The 15431-nt window shown below is 40.0% G+C and overlaps 1 protein-coding gene across 5 annotated transcripts in view; it reads left to right on the top strand.

Moving 5' to 3' along the window:
* Positions 1–14452: 14452 nt before the first annotated feature.
* The window catches only part of LOC122530937 (trehalase-like), a 33084-nt gene continuing 32105 nt past the window's right edge, over positions 14453–15431 (top strand). For 3 of the 5 annotated variants that reach the window (XM_043658372.1, XM_043658370.1, XM_043658371.1), the window contains exon 1: positions 14454–15047. In XM_043658372.1, coding sequence (XP_043514307.1) covers positions 14935–15047 — 113 coding nt within the window. In that variant the 5' untranslated portion in view covers positions 14454–14934. Of the gene's footprint in view, positions 15048–15431 lie in introns of all 5 variants that reach the window. The other 2 variants (XR_006307142.1, XR_006307141.1) reach the window with 1 other exon arrangement.

Below are 15431 nucleotides of genomic sequence, written 5' to 3'. Positions count from 1 at the left end.
AGCGTTCTCGAGAACGACGTATAACGCGATTTTTATCGTCGTCGGGGCTGACGGGTTGAAAGAAAGTAACTCGTGCTTTCGAAAGTGTAAGGCAATATCCCTCTAAAGAGACGGGAACCGATAACTCCGTCTTGCACCGGCGGGATGACGTAAAGATCTTAGAGTAGACTATTAAAAACTTGGCTGCGTTACGTCACGATTGTGTTGTGCAATTCAGCACAATGAGCGTGAAATACAAAAGGATAGGAGATCACAGTGGCTCAGCCCGTCCTATATATAAATATATTGGCCGAAACGGCGAAAAACAAAATTACCGAGATATTAATTAAAACGTTTTTACGAAGTCGCACCGAAAAGTTCCGGGATACATTCCGGGAATTTTACGTTGAATGTACGCTCTATTATTCGTGAAACTAATTACTCGATTCTGTGAAATGAACGACTCGATCCAATTTCTAGCCGTACTTCGAGAGAGAGATTTAATCTCTCAGTTTTAATCTGAAAGTTGAACCGCTGAGAGAGTTAGTGCCAACTGAATTACTAAACAACGATACGACGTAGTAATCGTTATCACTAATCAGTTGATCACTCAGTTCAAACGAATCGGTAACCTTGATTTTAACTTTTTGTAATTGGTAATCGTTAATCAGTAATTTTCCAATCACTGAGTGATTGATATATATTTCATTACGGTCTGCAATTATTGTTATTTTGTTCACATTGCTATGACACGTTCAAACTGAATGTTTCATTGTTATTAAGTATTACAGCGAATTCACTGTTAGAGAGGATTTATCCGTGTAAAATAACAGTATCTGTATTGTTGCATTTAGAATAATTTAAAGTTTGTAATTCTCTGTTTTATTCTCTTATCTTTTATCATAATAAAGAATCTTATCATTACACTCGATGTACGCCGAGTCGTGCAGAAGATTATGAAACATTCAGTTGACGGAAAATTTTGTAATTACGTACATACATTGAAAAGCAATGCAAACAATAAATATGTAGCTTCTAGGCACAATCATGATCAAACGAGTAATCATTTTAATGATCAATGATTAATGATATTCTAATTCATTCGCCAGACTGCGATTATTGATTATTTCAGAATCGGTAATTATGATTAACATTCTGATTAATCACATTAATCACAGTGGTTAGACGTTAATCGAATTACGTTTTGCCCAACTCTGGTAGAATTACGAGGTATATAATTCGTTGCTCTGGTCTCGTTCTATCGACTTTCGGTTTCCTGAAAACGGCAGAGAACGTCGGAACAGATCACGCGAAAATTTTCTTCGAATTTCGTCGCGAGCCGAATACATTCACTTTATGGTGAAAACAAAGTGACTGAAACCTCCGAGGCTACGCTTAATGATCAGAACGGCTTCCACTTTCCACTAATTGCAAAAGTTTCGCGTATCCGCACGCAGCCTGAACGTCGAACACTCTGCATGAAAACGGTCCCTCGTTTCGTTTTGTTTCGTAAAAAAAAAAAAAAAATAGAAAAAAAAATAAAAGAAATAAAAATTTCGCGCGTGACTTTGTAAATTGTTGGATTCGTTGAGAAAATTTCTTACGAGAGAAGAGAAAAGAAAGAAAAAAAGAGAGAAGGGAGTGGAATGACGCGATAACGAAACTGCGAAATCACCGATAACGGCCAACATTCGATCTATAATAATCGGCTGTGTTGCCTCATTTGCATTATCCGCGGAAAGCACAACGCGGATACTTATTACAATGGCACGGTGCGCGCGTGAACCTGACAACCTAATAACCCCCACCGTTCCATGCGCTAATATCAAGCGCAAAACCTAGAGCAAAAGCTAGACGAACTGATAGCAAAATAGGATTCTAGTCTAGAAAGAAGCTAGTAAAAGAAAATTGGATTAATCGTTCGCCGTGCCGGTGATTCGCGATTTTAATTTCATATTATGTGGTGCGTATTTGCATTCGCGAGGAGGGCTTCGGATCGCGCGATTATTCTCTTCGTTTCGATACGTTGGACTTAGAAGCGTTAAACTGGAAGTGTTGTTTACAATTTCTCTCGATATTTCGCGTCTGACGCGGAGATTGGAACGGTCGATAGATTGTTAAACTCGGGGGGGGGATTGTTAAAAAGTCGCGAAGCGGGGTAGTTGATGTTTTTCAGCGGATTATAACTCAGTGACGCGCGTTTCATTCCCACGGACGGTATTACCCCACGAAAATGAAATTTAAAGTATTATATTGTTTTTTTCCCTTTTTAAATAGAAAACTACGTACATGTGTGAGTGTGTGTGTGTTTTTTTTTTACCACGGAGAGATAGCTTTTATTCGCGTCAGCGTGTTAAGGGAAGAGCTCAACTCGAAACGAAACTCTTTGCGATGGTCTGTTTTCTTTTACACGGTGATTTAGTTTAGAAACAATTGGTTTTCTCCAATCGTCTGTTCGTTTCTTTCTGCTTCGCTGAAAGGGAGAATATATGTGACTAAAACTGTAGTAAAACAGAATTGGACGAAATGAACTCGATAGTTGACGAATCGATAAATAAAGTTTACTTAATTTCGACGTTGCACGAATCAATAGATCGCAGTAAACTGAAATTATATCATGGAAGCCATAGAAACAGTAAGAGCGCACCATTGAGCGAAGAAATTGCAGAAACGCTTGTTGGTTTCATTAATTCAGAATTAATATTGGGAGATTCCAAATCTGCTTGCTTAAACTTTCCGGAAGTTAGACAATTTGCTCAACGGAGTTCTCTAGTAGGAGTTCAATTTTCCGCTATCCATATTCTGATTTCTCGATGCGAATCAACCTTCGAGGATCAACAGATTCGGCACAAAAATTTCAGCTAGTTCGACGTTTTTGTTGTTAGAAATTGGTGGAAAAATCGACAGGTGGAAAAGTCGAAATTAACTCGGAGAAGGGCAACACGAAGGGGAATCGACAGGTTCGAAAAGTCGAAATTAATTGGAAAAGAGGTGACGCGAAGAGGAATCACTCTCAAAAAAAAAAAAAAAAAAAAAAAAGGAGCGACATTTTCGACTGTTCTAGGGATGCATTGCTACGACAAACGGCAATCCACCTATTCAGCACTCGAATGTCGAAGGTAGAGCCGTGCAACAAGAGAAAATTGTCGGCAACTAACGACAACTATTCAGATCGTAATACTCGATGAAGCTTCCGCGAACGGGTTGAAACTTGAGTTCCCTTACTGAACGCGAAACTCTAATCGCCGAAACCGTACCAGTCAGGCCTGGTTCGTCTGCGTTTGACGATGGTTCTGTCACACACGCGTCCGGACCACAATTTGTAGATCACCGGGGTGGCACTTGCTATCGAGATGTCTGTTAATTACTATGGCTTGTCGTGCTCACCCTCCTCCCCGATGCCGATTCCCATTTAACAGACATTCACCTTGATTGACGAGAGGTCTCATTTCCATCGGAGCCACTGCGGGATACTTCTGTGGCTGCTGAAGCGGAAACAGCATCTGCCGCACGCGCGGTGTACAGGGTGGAAAGAAAAGTTTGTCCGTGGCTATCGTAGATGAATTCGACACCTCCGATTTCATGGAAATAAAGCTTTTCCAAGGGACCATTGATCACAATCTAATAATTCTCTTGAAAAGTGGCGAAAAAGTTTGGTAATTATTTAACACTGCGAACGTGTGAGTTCTAACAGCGACTTTATGATTCTGGACGCGTGGATGTCTATGTTACATGTAATGTTTATATTTCGCATAATGGTAGCAGTTAGTTTTATTATTTGAGTGTTCAGATTATTACTCGCGCTGATGCTACAACTATGATGAATCAAACGTTAATCTAATCGAGAAGCATAAAGTCGCTGTTAGCACGCACGCGTCCGCAATGTTAAATGATAGAGAAACTTTTTTGCCATTAGAGAGAACTCCTAGGTTCCTTCGTGATAAGATCCGAATATCATTGAAATGTTTAAACTTAAAGTTCCTTCCAGATCACTACGTCATTATGAATTGCTTCACATTAAACACCATCGAACATATTATGGCTTCTATAACTCGTACAATCGTATATTCATTAATGTTAATAATGCACGTTGTTTGATCGATGTTTTTAACGATTCATTTCCATCTTTTAAACGCTCACTTAGTATCTCCTTATAATTTTTCACTCAGTCTCATACTTTTATAATTATATCACTTTTTGCATTAATGGGTATTTCTTTACCCGTGAAGAATGAATAAACAAATAAATAAATAAGTAGAATCCAAGAAAAAAAATTCGTTGACCTTGAAATTCGAGGTCAAGATCAATTTTGCAATGTATCTTTCTATCAAATCAAAGATGCAAAGATGTAAAGATTCACCCATGAGAGCGAACGAGCTTTTCTTCCCACCCTGTACTCCAGCTTCTAAGGAAATCGCCTCCGTTTTCAGCGGCGCTTCATTACCGATTTGCATTACCGTTGCGTGTTCACCGTGTTCCCCTCTGCAAAAACTCGACTGCGAACTCGCCGAAGCGAAGTGCAGCCGACAATTCGTCGAACAATCCGGGAGTCGGAAGCGCAAGAAACGCGTCCGTCTAATTTCGCCGATATTGGAAACTTTTCCGCATCGAAGTAAACGGACGAAAGGCGAAACGCGTTTGTTCGTTCGGGACGAGTTGAAATTTTGAAACTCGAAGCCACGTTCTTGTTCCCTCTGTTCGGTGTTGGAAGAATTTAGATGAAAGCCCCGTCGTCTATCGAGAGTTTGCATGCGTGTGTCTTCCCAAAGAATCTCCGTCAAATTCAATCTTCCTCCCGGGAAGCGAAGGATCTTACGTTAAACGATTTTAATCGAGAAAATTTCCGTCCCGACACTGTCATTCCTTCGAAAATGTTTTACACAGCGGGCGAGAGCATTAAGGGAGTGTTTCACAATAGTTTTGTTCGTTTTCTATTTCGACGACAATCTCTGTTTACTTTGGAATGTTTATTTTATCCGATTGTCGCTGGCGCGCTTCTCCGCTTTTAATTGGCAAAGTATAATCGATTATTGAACAGATCGTGCAATTTCCTTGTTAATGAGCAAAAGCGTTGCACGATGGCGTTATCGTGCACCTTGCCCAAAGCAATAAATTCTCTCCTTCTCTATTGTGTTTTACCGACGATTTTAAAAATTGTCCTACGATAAGACTCTAATTGTTTCCGCGGCATTCTCGCCACGAGTCTGTCACTAAATATTAACACACGTACGCTCGGCGTATGAACATATTTTCATACTGAAAATATTTAATGGCCGAACTCACAGATATTTATATTGCATGCAAGGAGGATCGAGAGTGAGGTTACTTTGTAATGCACTTGGCCTGATGGACCACTAATCTTACTAAGATCAATTCCTACTAAGATAAATCCGCAATTTTTCTATTATATATTTTTCTGTGTGATGATCGACTTTCGGTAATCGAATAATATCGAGAAATGCACATTTTCATTGGCATCCAAGGTTACCGGATTTGACGGCTTCTGACTTCTTTGAAAGACAAAACGTCGCAAAATCTAGCACAATTAAAAGATAACATCCGAGTCGAAACGGCAGTAACATTGAAATCAGTAAAGTGAGGAAGACGTCTTAAAAAGAGCACAAATTTGCTCTGACGGTCGACGTTTGAAAGAAATAATTTTTAAAACATAATGGAAAAAATTTTTAGAACGTAATGGAAAAGATTTGAATTTAAAATTAACGAAATCGGCTTTTTCTTATATTTTGAACTTAAAAAAAAAAAAAGAAAAAAAAATAGGTGTGAAGAAACATTTGACCCACTCCGTGTAATATTAATAGACACGAACTCTACTACTATTCCTAGGTACTCGTTTGAAAACAAAAACCCTCGTGCATGCGTGTGTGAATCATAATTGCCTGACACGTGAGACACGTACCAACTAAGTAAACGCGAGTAAAGTATTCAGGTCAGTCAAAGGTGGTCGTGAATGCCGATCTTTGCGGAAGTAGGCGTCACCTCGAGGAAGACACTCGAAGGCTGCACGCCGTAATATTTGGAACAGGAAGCCGGAAAGTCCTCGTCGGAGCGAGTGTCACGTTGTTTTCGGCGGACATCATCTTCGATCTCGCGAGACAAGAAAAGAATCGCGACCGTGATTGAGGTATTTCCTGTGTCGGTGTCGATGGCCTCGGTGATTGTTACTCGCCGAATGTCACGATACATGCTACATCATTATACATATATCACGCGCGTAGAATACGAATACAATAGAGGTAACGACGAAAGGATGATTCTGCTTCTCAATTAATAAAAATTGAATTTAACACGTTGAACCCTGTGGGGTCCATTGGTGAATTTGGCCAAGATTAGTAATTCGAGTGAATGTTGATACTTTAAAAATTTTCAGTATCAGTTTCGTAACTATGAATGGTGTGAAGTAATTAATGCAGTATAAAACATAGAAAAATAATTTTACACGCAACATATATACATACAAAATAATATATATATATATATATATATAAATAATTTTATTTATGTTTACAACATGTATGCGCGTATGGTGATGTTGTACTAAAGCACTGCAAACAAAGAAAAGGTAACTCAACACAGTATCAACAGTATGTGACAACTTTTTTGGTACGATCTTTTGCTTTTATTCTATCTAATTGTTTTGAATTTTTTTCATAACATCTTCTACTTCTGAAATCGTTGCTCAATTCTTTTTGGCTTTTCTTGTCGTTTTTCTCATTTCATGGCGTAGTTTTTTCTTCTCTAGGTGAAGAAATGGCAGTCTTCAATTTCACTGTATCATAAAAGTAAAATATCGTAAAATAAATCGATTAAACATGGTTGTCTGACGCAGATAATATTTCAACATAATGTCTATCGTATAACGACAGATTCGTGTTGGCGTCTTGGGCCAGTCATGAAAAATCAGTGTGGAATTCACCGTGTTAAAACAGTACTATTTTAGAATACTACTGAACATCGAATATTATTGAATATTTTAAAATAGTACCATTTAAGAAAGAAAAGATATTTATTTCGAGTGAATCCCGTTCCACAGTCAGTAATAAAAATACACGAGTTTTCGTTGGAACGTGTTATTCACGCGGGAGAGATCTCTGTTTCGATTTCTCGGCACGGTCTCGGATTAGAGACGAAATCTACACGGAATGGAGTGCGAAATCGTTCACGGATACTCGAGGCATAACACGACCACGTTATTGGCCAGTGAACGATTTATTTGTTCTGCAACAAAATTCAATTTCATTTCGCCAAGCTCGCGGCTCACCGCGTAACAAATGTAACACCTCGAAAGAATCGAAGCCGAATGGTTTGCGCGGTGAATACGAGATGCCCGGTGTATGGTTTTTGTCGCACTTTTCCTCGATATTCCATAGAAATTGCGACTCGACGCGATTCAATTTAAACGCGACCGGTTTCGTCCATGTAGCATTCAGCGTAGAACTGCGTACGCAAACACTTAAACAGAGATCTGCGTTTACTGTAACGAAACAAACACCAAATCGTCACGTGACTAAGTCGAACGTACAAATTTTTTGAAGTCTTTGGTTGTGATATTCGGTGATGCATCTCTCCGTTTAATAAACGACGACTATTTCACAGACGACGAATGTCATGAAATATTTATTCGCAACATGCATGTATTATGTACGTTCCAGTTTCAAATATTTATCATTGCAGGTGTAAGCACCAGCACCGGTAATAATAATAATTAAGTGTCATAAAAAGTGAATTATTCAGCTGCGTGATATTCGCGCGCGGCGAGGCAAGTTCTGATAAGCGGGGTCGAGATTGTAAAACTTGTGAAGTTTCCGCGATGATTTTGATACTTCCCAGCTGGCGTCTCGCATGTTCGTGAATTATTATATATTGTTAGTGTCGAGTACAAGGTGTCCCATAACCTGAAATAAATACAGCGGTAGATGATTTTATATTTGAAAGAAAAAACGAGTATAACAGAAAAAAATCAAATTTTTTCATTAGAGCCTTTGTTTCCGAGAAAATTAAATATACTTTCATTAGAAAAGTAAATTTTGAATGGCATACTTTAGTTCCGTTTACGTGAACAATCGACACGATGACTATTTTATGCACAGGAATAAGTAGAAAAGAGTAGAATAAAATTTTTTTGTTCGAGGCTTCATTTTCATGAAAATAAAACTTGTTAAAAGTTTCTTTGGCACGCATTTGACAAATTTTCAAACTCGATTTTCTCATGCTCAAACGCCGGGAGTGAAATTTTACAGAGAAATTTTGTTCGACATTTTCAGAATCCTGTTATTAATTACCCTTTCCTGTCGCGTCTAGAACTCTACCTAGGTTTAAGTACACTTGGTAAATTTTCAAACCCGATTTTCTCACGTTCAAACGGAGCATGTTACAGAGAAATTTTGTTCCACATCTTTTCAGTATCACTTCCAGTTAATTATCCTTTTCTGTCGCCTCTAGAACTGTAGCTGGTTTTAAATCCTTGGCGAATCTTTAAACTCGATTTTCTCGTAAACGAAGGCTTTAATGAGAGAATTTTGTCCTCTCTTTTCGACTCGTTTTTTCCACGTAGAATCACCTGCTACTCGCTCGTACCGCTAGTTACGGAACTAACTAGCGATAGTTCCTGTATATTGCGCAGTGTATAGAGGTAAGCGTAGAGGACACGTTGTAAATCTCGACCGCGAGCCAATCTTATCAAATTTCACGCTGTCGGTTTGATGATAGATATAGACGTATGGACGTTAGAAGTTGAGAACGTTTTTTACGCTTTTTGGCGATTTGTCGCGTATACATATTTCGTTAGCCCTGTATCCAAAAGCGTTTTAACGCGCGACAAATTCTCGACAGCGGTCAACATGAACATCGGAAAACACCAGAGGAGTGTTTCTGCGTTTCCTTTTTTCCCTTTTTCTGGATTTTTATTGAAAAATTTCGTAGTTCCGGTGTCGCAATTTTTTTCGCATACGTGCTCCGGGCGAGATGTGACGGCAGTGTGATTCCAGCTACGTTTCTTCCTTTCTTTTTCCTTTTAATTCACTTTTAATCCTTTGCAACGTTACGACGAAATGAAAGAATTCTCTCATCGATGAAACCGAAACCTAGAAACGTGATCGTATCGAATTTTTAAATTACAACGAAACCAAGGTAAAACATGAAATTTCCAAACTTTTGAATTTCGAAACTACGACTCTCGAATTCGAATCTCGAATTCGAATCTCGACGATTGGTTGAACGATGAACGTGTAGAAGCGAGTTGATGAGAGGAGCCAGGTAAATATAAATCGTCGCGAACGAGCATGCATGATTGTAAAAATGTATCCGGTGCCCTTATGTAAGCACGATTTGAGCAACTATCGTGTCATTAGGAGTAACGTAAGTTTACGTAACATTGGTATTTTCAAATGGCAATGCATCAGTTCGAAATGTTGGAAGAGCGTATTAACGAATTTCTATGTCGTCTCGTAATTATCGTATACGAAATCGATTGCTATCTCAGGTCGACCGGTTGGATAACCGGAATGTAGAGCCGATGATACATTGCGAGCAATTACGAGTGTCAAACTCGGTAATTTCAGCGGCGATTGAAATTCTTCTCCTCGCGTGTCGTTCCGTTCCTCTTCTTCCTCGTCGAAACAGATCACCACTGTTCTACTATTCAATTTAAGGACGATGCGTAAATTACGTATTCAGGACTTGAAACACGCTTCATAATTCCCTTGGTGTAACGCTGTTGCGTAACTTTGCTTCATTATAATATAACCGGATAATTAATGCAGGATTACATTTCTTAGGGAGTTTCATTCCAGGCTCCGGCTAATAACCACCACCGACGTTGGTGTGTTTCGTCCTGCATAATTTCTCGTCGAGTTGTGCACCGGGAGAGGGGGTCAGTTTGTTTAAGGAGTCCTCTTAGCGCTGCCATTTTTTTTTTTTCCAGTCACGCTCTATTTCCACCGGCAAAAGTTGGATTAGATATACGCCGAGGGGAGCTCGTCTCGAGGAATAACAAACGTTACTTCAAACGTTAACAACAGCGTTACTTCACGAAAGTTGAAGTATATATGTATGTGATCGATCGAAAATTGAAGATAGCGCGGTGTGATTCCTCGAATGCAATCCTGACCTCTGGCGTAATATGTTTTTCCTCGTCAAAGAAACGTCCGATTGGGGAAAGTTAACTCGAGCGATTTCGTTTATCTTAATCTCGCGACTCGCGTGGAAACAAGCGTATTATTCATCGAGAGGGAGTTGCGCTTAGCAAACATGAAACGTACGTACACGCCAGTTGTGCATTAACGGTGATGAACGACGCTTCCTGCAACAAATTGCAAGCAATTTTTACATAACAACGAACGCTAATCGACAGCTGAATTATCCCGCTGGGTTATTCTTCGCCGATGATTTTCTAAGAAATCTCGACGACCACTGCCTTTCAACGTCTGACGTTGTCGCGTCACTCGCGTAAACGCTGGTCAACTGACGACACATAGCACCAAATAAGGTTTATCATTTTTCACGAGACAAGTTAATCGTTTAATCCTTTGCAATCCACGAAAACTTTCTTTCTGGCAATTTATTTACGAAGTATTATCACTTCAAATAAAATGACACAGCATTGACAACAATCATCCTGTTGTAAATGGCATTTAACGGTTTTATTAATTACATATCATCAACACCGACGTTTAGGTTTCGTAGTATTGTAGGTAAAGTAATCGTGTATTGTAGGTTTTCTACAACAACTACAGTGTATAAGAGTTCATGATACACGCAATATTTTCAGTTCTCCGAAAACAAATCTTCTTTGTCAATTTGTAAACTTTCATAAGAAGCAATGAGAAATCTGATTTACGTGAATTATTAATGAGTGTCAATCGATTCACGACTGCCTCTGTCCTCGGCAATTTCTTCTGTAATTCTTCGTGTTCTTCCCACGTCGTTATTATAGCTTCCACTCTAGGCGTCTGTTCAGGTATTATATTATTATGTCATTGTTATATCTCGTACAACGCCAAACGTATATTCTGCATTACTATATTATTAAAAAAAAAAAAAAAAAAACAGAAGACATTCGAATGCAAAGATTTAAAAGATATGGATAATTTAACCAGTTGCGCTGGCAACTGATTGCGGACCATAACGAGTGACCAAAACCGTATAAAATAATTCGTCGCTTTCTTTTCGAACTGGTCGGTACGATGTCTCTACCTCTGGATAGAAATGATTAAAAAGTAACAAATTTATTATTTGTTTTGCCTGGATTATACTTCAATGTATACTTAAAACTCAGAAAATATTACAATTTTGGAGCAAAAAATTCTCGGCACGTCATTCCAGCGCAACAGGTTTAAAAGTACCACTTTCAGTACGTTACACTCTGCTACGACCAAATTTCCTCTTTTGAATCTGAAACGCGTGAAGGACGTTCAAAATGATTTATTCAGATAATGTTTCACGCGCTGATGTAACAGCGTCAAACAAATCTACGTATCGCGAACAAATATATATTCTGAATGGCGCTTGTAATTAATGTAATCTAAGTGGGAAATACTCGAGCTATCTGGAATACGTGAGCTGATTTGCGGTTCGCCGGGTGAACGATAAAAGAGAAAAACTAACGACATAGGGAGGAACGATGTTGCAACGAAAGAAATTGCGTAAAATTTCGAAAAATTCGCCCTCGGTCTGGGAATGCGATCGTGCAAGTGATTGGAATTAGTCACAAAAGAATGTAAACGGGACTTTATGAACGTAGTAAAAAACGTTTTTTTTTTTTTTTTTTTTTTTTTTTTGTAACACGTATACCTTCCGCGAAAGGCAAGCTCGATTCTTTACTTTCGTTCTTTGCTTCGTTCGCTTTACTTACGTCTCACGGACGGTATTATTTTCAATAATTTACGCGATTCCATTTCTATCTCGCGAGATTGTTACGTTTTTTACAAATTGAACCAAGTGAAAACAAGAGATGCTTCGTATATATAGACGTATACTGACGTTCTGAAATAAATCATATCGATGATTCGAATTACAGAGCCTGTGAATTAGAGAAATGTGTGTATTGTACGATATGATGTACAATCAACAGAGTTTATACAATTAATCTGCACGACCAAGCTTATCAACTCGAGACTAAATAATTAAGTGTTCTCGTTAAATAATTAAGTCACTTTCAATTATACATATTTTTGACAGTAAATTGGAGAAAGACAATAACAGGAATTATAAAAAAAAAATCAAAAGATTTGCAAACACATGGAACGTAAATTACGGATGTTTATTTGTACTGTGCAGAAATATTCTAATATTTGCTTTCGGTTTTATTTTTTATTTTCTTTTTTATGGTTTCTAACAATTTACAATTCAGTGTAATTTGTGCAGTTAGATATCGTCTAAAGTACTTTATTATTCATTCTTTGCAGAGTGAAAAATACTGTCGCAGATAAGGCATAAAATATTTAATCTATTGTAATTGCACGTTTCGTAATATCTCTCTTTATACTTTTGTTTCCGTTTGGAAAGAAAATGACTTCCAGTCTCTCGTTTGTTTTTCCTCGTCCAAGAGTGACTTTTCCTTCATAGCCGCTGGTCAAAATTTTCACGATTCTGATCTTTTAAAGCGCGTTTATCTCTCAGATAATACTTCAAGTCCGTTCGTAATGAATAGATGGAAGTGGCACGAGTTTTCTCACCGTGTTCCCGTTGCAAGGTTCCCGGTGTCTTCTCGCTTGTTGCCACGCCTTGCGATTCGCTTGAATTATTCATGGAATAACAATTCGCTCGAATTATCAAATGGCAAATGCAACTCGTTACGGAACAATCGCTTTCCAGGAGTGACTTTTCTTTGAACGGAATGATTCGCGGCTCACTGGGCGCGCGTTATCTTTCGCGACAGAATTTACGAAATGTCCACCAGCCGTGACTCGAAAAGAATCCAAGATTCTCCAGGAATTTCTCCTCTAGGGGGAGGAAGAAGAAACAGGCAATTACACCGTGCAATCGTGTACCCGTGGTTGCACATTTCAACTGTCGCGATCGCGAAGAATGCCAGAGAGAAGGAAATTTATTACTCGTCTCGCGCAATCAGCGCACTTTTCAGTGGAAAAGTTGACTTGTTGATTTTTTTTCTCTCACTCCGAGCTGCCGTTTTTTTCCCTTTCTTTTTTTTCATATCATCCGCAACGAAGCGTTAAGCAATTGATAACGGTAGTAAAACTCTGCAGCTGTGATAAGGGAACGAGAGAGAAATGATGGTGGAAGCGATGATACTGCGAGAGAGAGATAGAATTTACTCGTCTGCCGTTCCTTAAATAATAAATATCCTAGCGCCTGGGAAGATTCCTTTTGGTCCCCCGCGAAGAGTCTTCCGCGTTTCACACTCTCTTTTCCCGGTTTATCCCCCGTTTCACGCGCCCATTCGTGAAGAGAGTCAGCAAAAGGAACGGGTCATGAGACTTTTACGATATGAATTTAGGTTTCAATAAATGACGAGCTTCTTGCGGCACGTTCCTCTTAAAAGGTTACCTCTCCCGCCTCCAACTATCGACGTTTGGTAATCTTTATGGGATTTGAAGATCTCTTAAATTTCCGTTATCCGCTTTACGATATCGGAAGCTGAAACTTTCAAAGGAACTTTTCCATAATGTTTATGATTCTCTGTGTGTTTATCGGTCGATTCTTTTCTCAAATTTAAAGAACCTGAAATAGACGAAATTCAAGAATATTAAATTCAATAGACGGAGACGAACGACACAAATGTGACGACAATGATGGATGAATTGTTCGTCCGGTTTCTGTATTTGGATAAAATATGTCATTAAATAATTACAATAATAATTACAATAATAATGAAGGTAACAATCAAAATTTAATATTATTCGTTCGAGGGGAAGCTCGAAAACGTTTGGTGATTTACATTAAAGCAATCTCCAAAACCTTCAGTCACAAATGGTACAACTATGAGAAACATTATTAAAAACGCTTGTCTGGTCAACAATTGAAAGAATCGTTATCAATTCACGTTCCTGGTCTATTAAGTTCTATTCGAATACGTCCCGATTAATTGAAATTTACTATGTTCACAAAAGTAAAACACCAAAATCAATAAGACCTCTTCGTCACGAAATAGTTGGTAAGAAAAGTTCAAAAGCGTTCGACAGGCAAGAAAAAAAATGATCGTCAACAGGGACATGGCTCTGCTCGAAAATCCCAGAAGAAGGGAAATTATCCGAAGGATCGCGCGCGCGATTCACGCGCGATCGATCACGATTCCTCGTCACGTGCTGGCTGGAGAGATAACAGGCGAAAAAGGTTCTCAGCGTGAGACGTTTCGCCTTGGTACCTCGGCGGAGATAAACGGTTCGCCGTCGCGGTCGCAGAATTAATCGACAGCCAATCAGGCCGGGGGAGTGTTCCGGTGTCAGACCAATGAACAGCGGCGCGTTATCAAGCGACTAGACTCATATAACCGATTGCGAGCACCGTCCGGCGTGCACAAAGGATTCGGAAACTGTCGATCTATCGTCGATTTTCCATCGATCTTCCTTGGGCAGGATAACAAAGGAGCAAAGTGGCGCGAGCAGTCACTTTGTTCACTGGTCACTTTCGAGCGAGGAAGGAAGCTTTTTGCACCAGGAGGGTCGGACTGTCGCAGCGTGCCGCAACCGCGCGTGCAGCCAACTGTCAGCGGAAGGCCGAACGGTAGCGCGATCGTTAGAAGCTGTGTTCGTAAGTGGCGCGCCACGCGTATCAGTCGGTCGGCTGATCGTCGAGCGATTCGGCCGCGTGCTGTTGTTCCCGCTGGGTGAGAGAGAGACTACGGGGCTCGAGTTGGAAACGAGCTGCTGCTGGCGAGCAGTTGAACCAAGGCCCGAGGAGGTTCGAGGAGGTTTCGACGTCCAACACGAGGGCTGGCCCAGCAGCTGGCTGCTGCGAAACCCCTTCCAGGAAGCCGCGATGCCAGCTGGACTTTTGATCGTTGTCAGCGTCGTCGGTCTGATCGCCGCCTTGACCGATGCCGCCTCGATCGGGCACGCTGCGCACGGCATCAAGGCCACGGACTGCTACAGGTGAGTGAAAGGGAAAACGACGAAGGTGCAAGGCGCCGCTCGAATCGCCTCCTTCCTGCCTCGAAAACCCTCCTCCTCCTCCTCCTCCTCCTCCTGCTCCTTTTTCCCTCGTTTGCACGAAACTACTAGATACGCTCTTGGCCCAGATACCTTTCTTTTTCCTTCTTTCTTCCTTTTCTCCTATGAAAGTACAGTTTCTTTGTTCTTTCCCTCTCTCGTTTCCTCGTTCTTTGTTTCCTCGTGCATTTTCCGCTCCTGTTCATCAGGGATGAACTTGTTTGGAAAGGAGGACGTGGGTTGAGCCGAGAAGAGACACGAAGCTGCTTGCTTCTCGACGGATTGTCGATCATTTGGATTCCCAGACAGACTAACGACAATACGAGG

Source organism: Frieseomelitta varia, unplaced genomic scaffold (assembly GCF_011392965.1).
Source record: "Frieseomelitta varia isolate USP_RPSP 00005682 unplaced genomic scaffold, Fvar_1.2 scaffold_365, whole genome shotgun sequence".
Lineage (NCBI taxonomy): Eukaryota > Metazoa > Arthropoda > Insecta > Hymenoptera > Apidae > Frieseomelitta > Frieseomelitta varia.
Note: the sequence above shows the minus strand (reverse complement) of the source record. Positions and strands in the feature narration are given on the sequence as shown.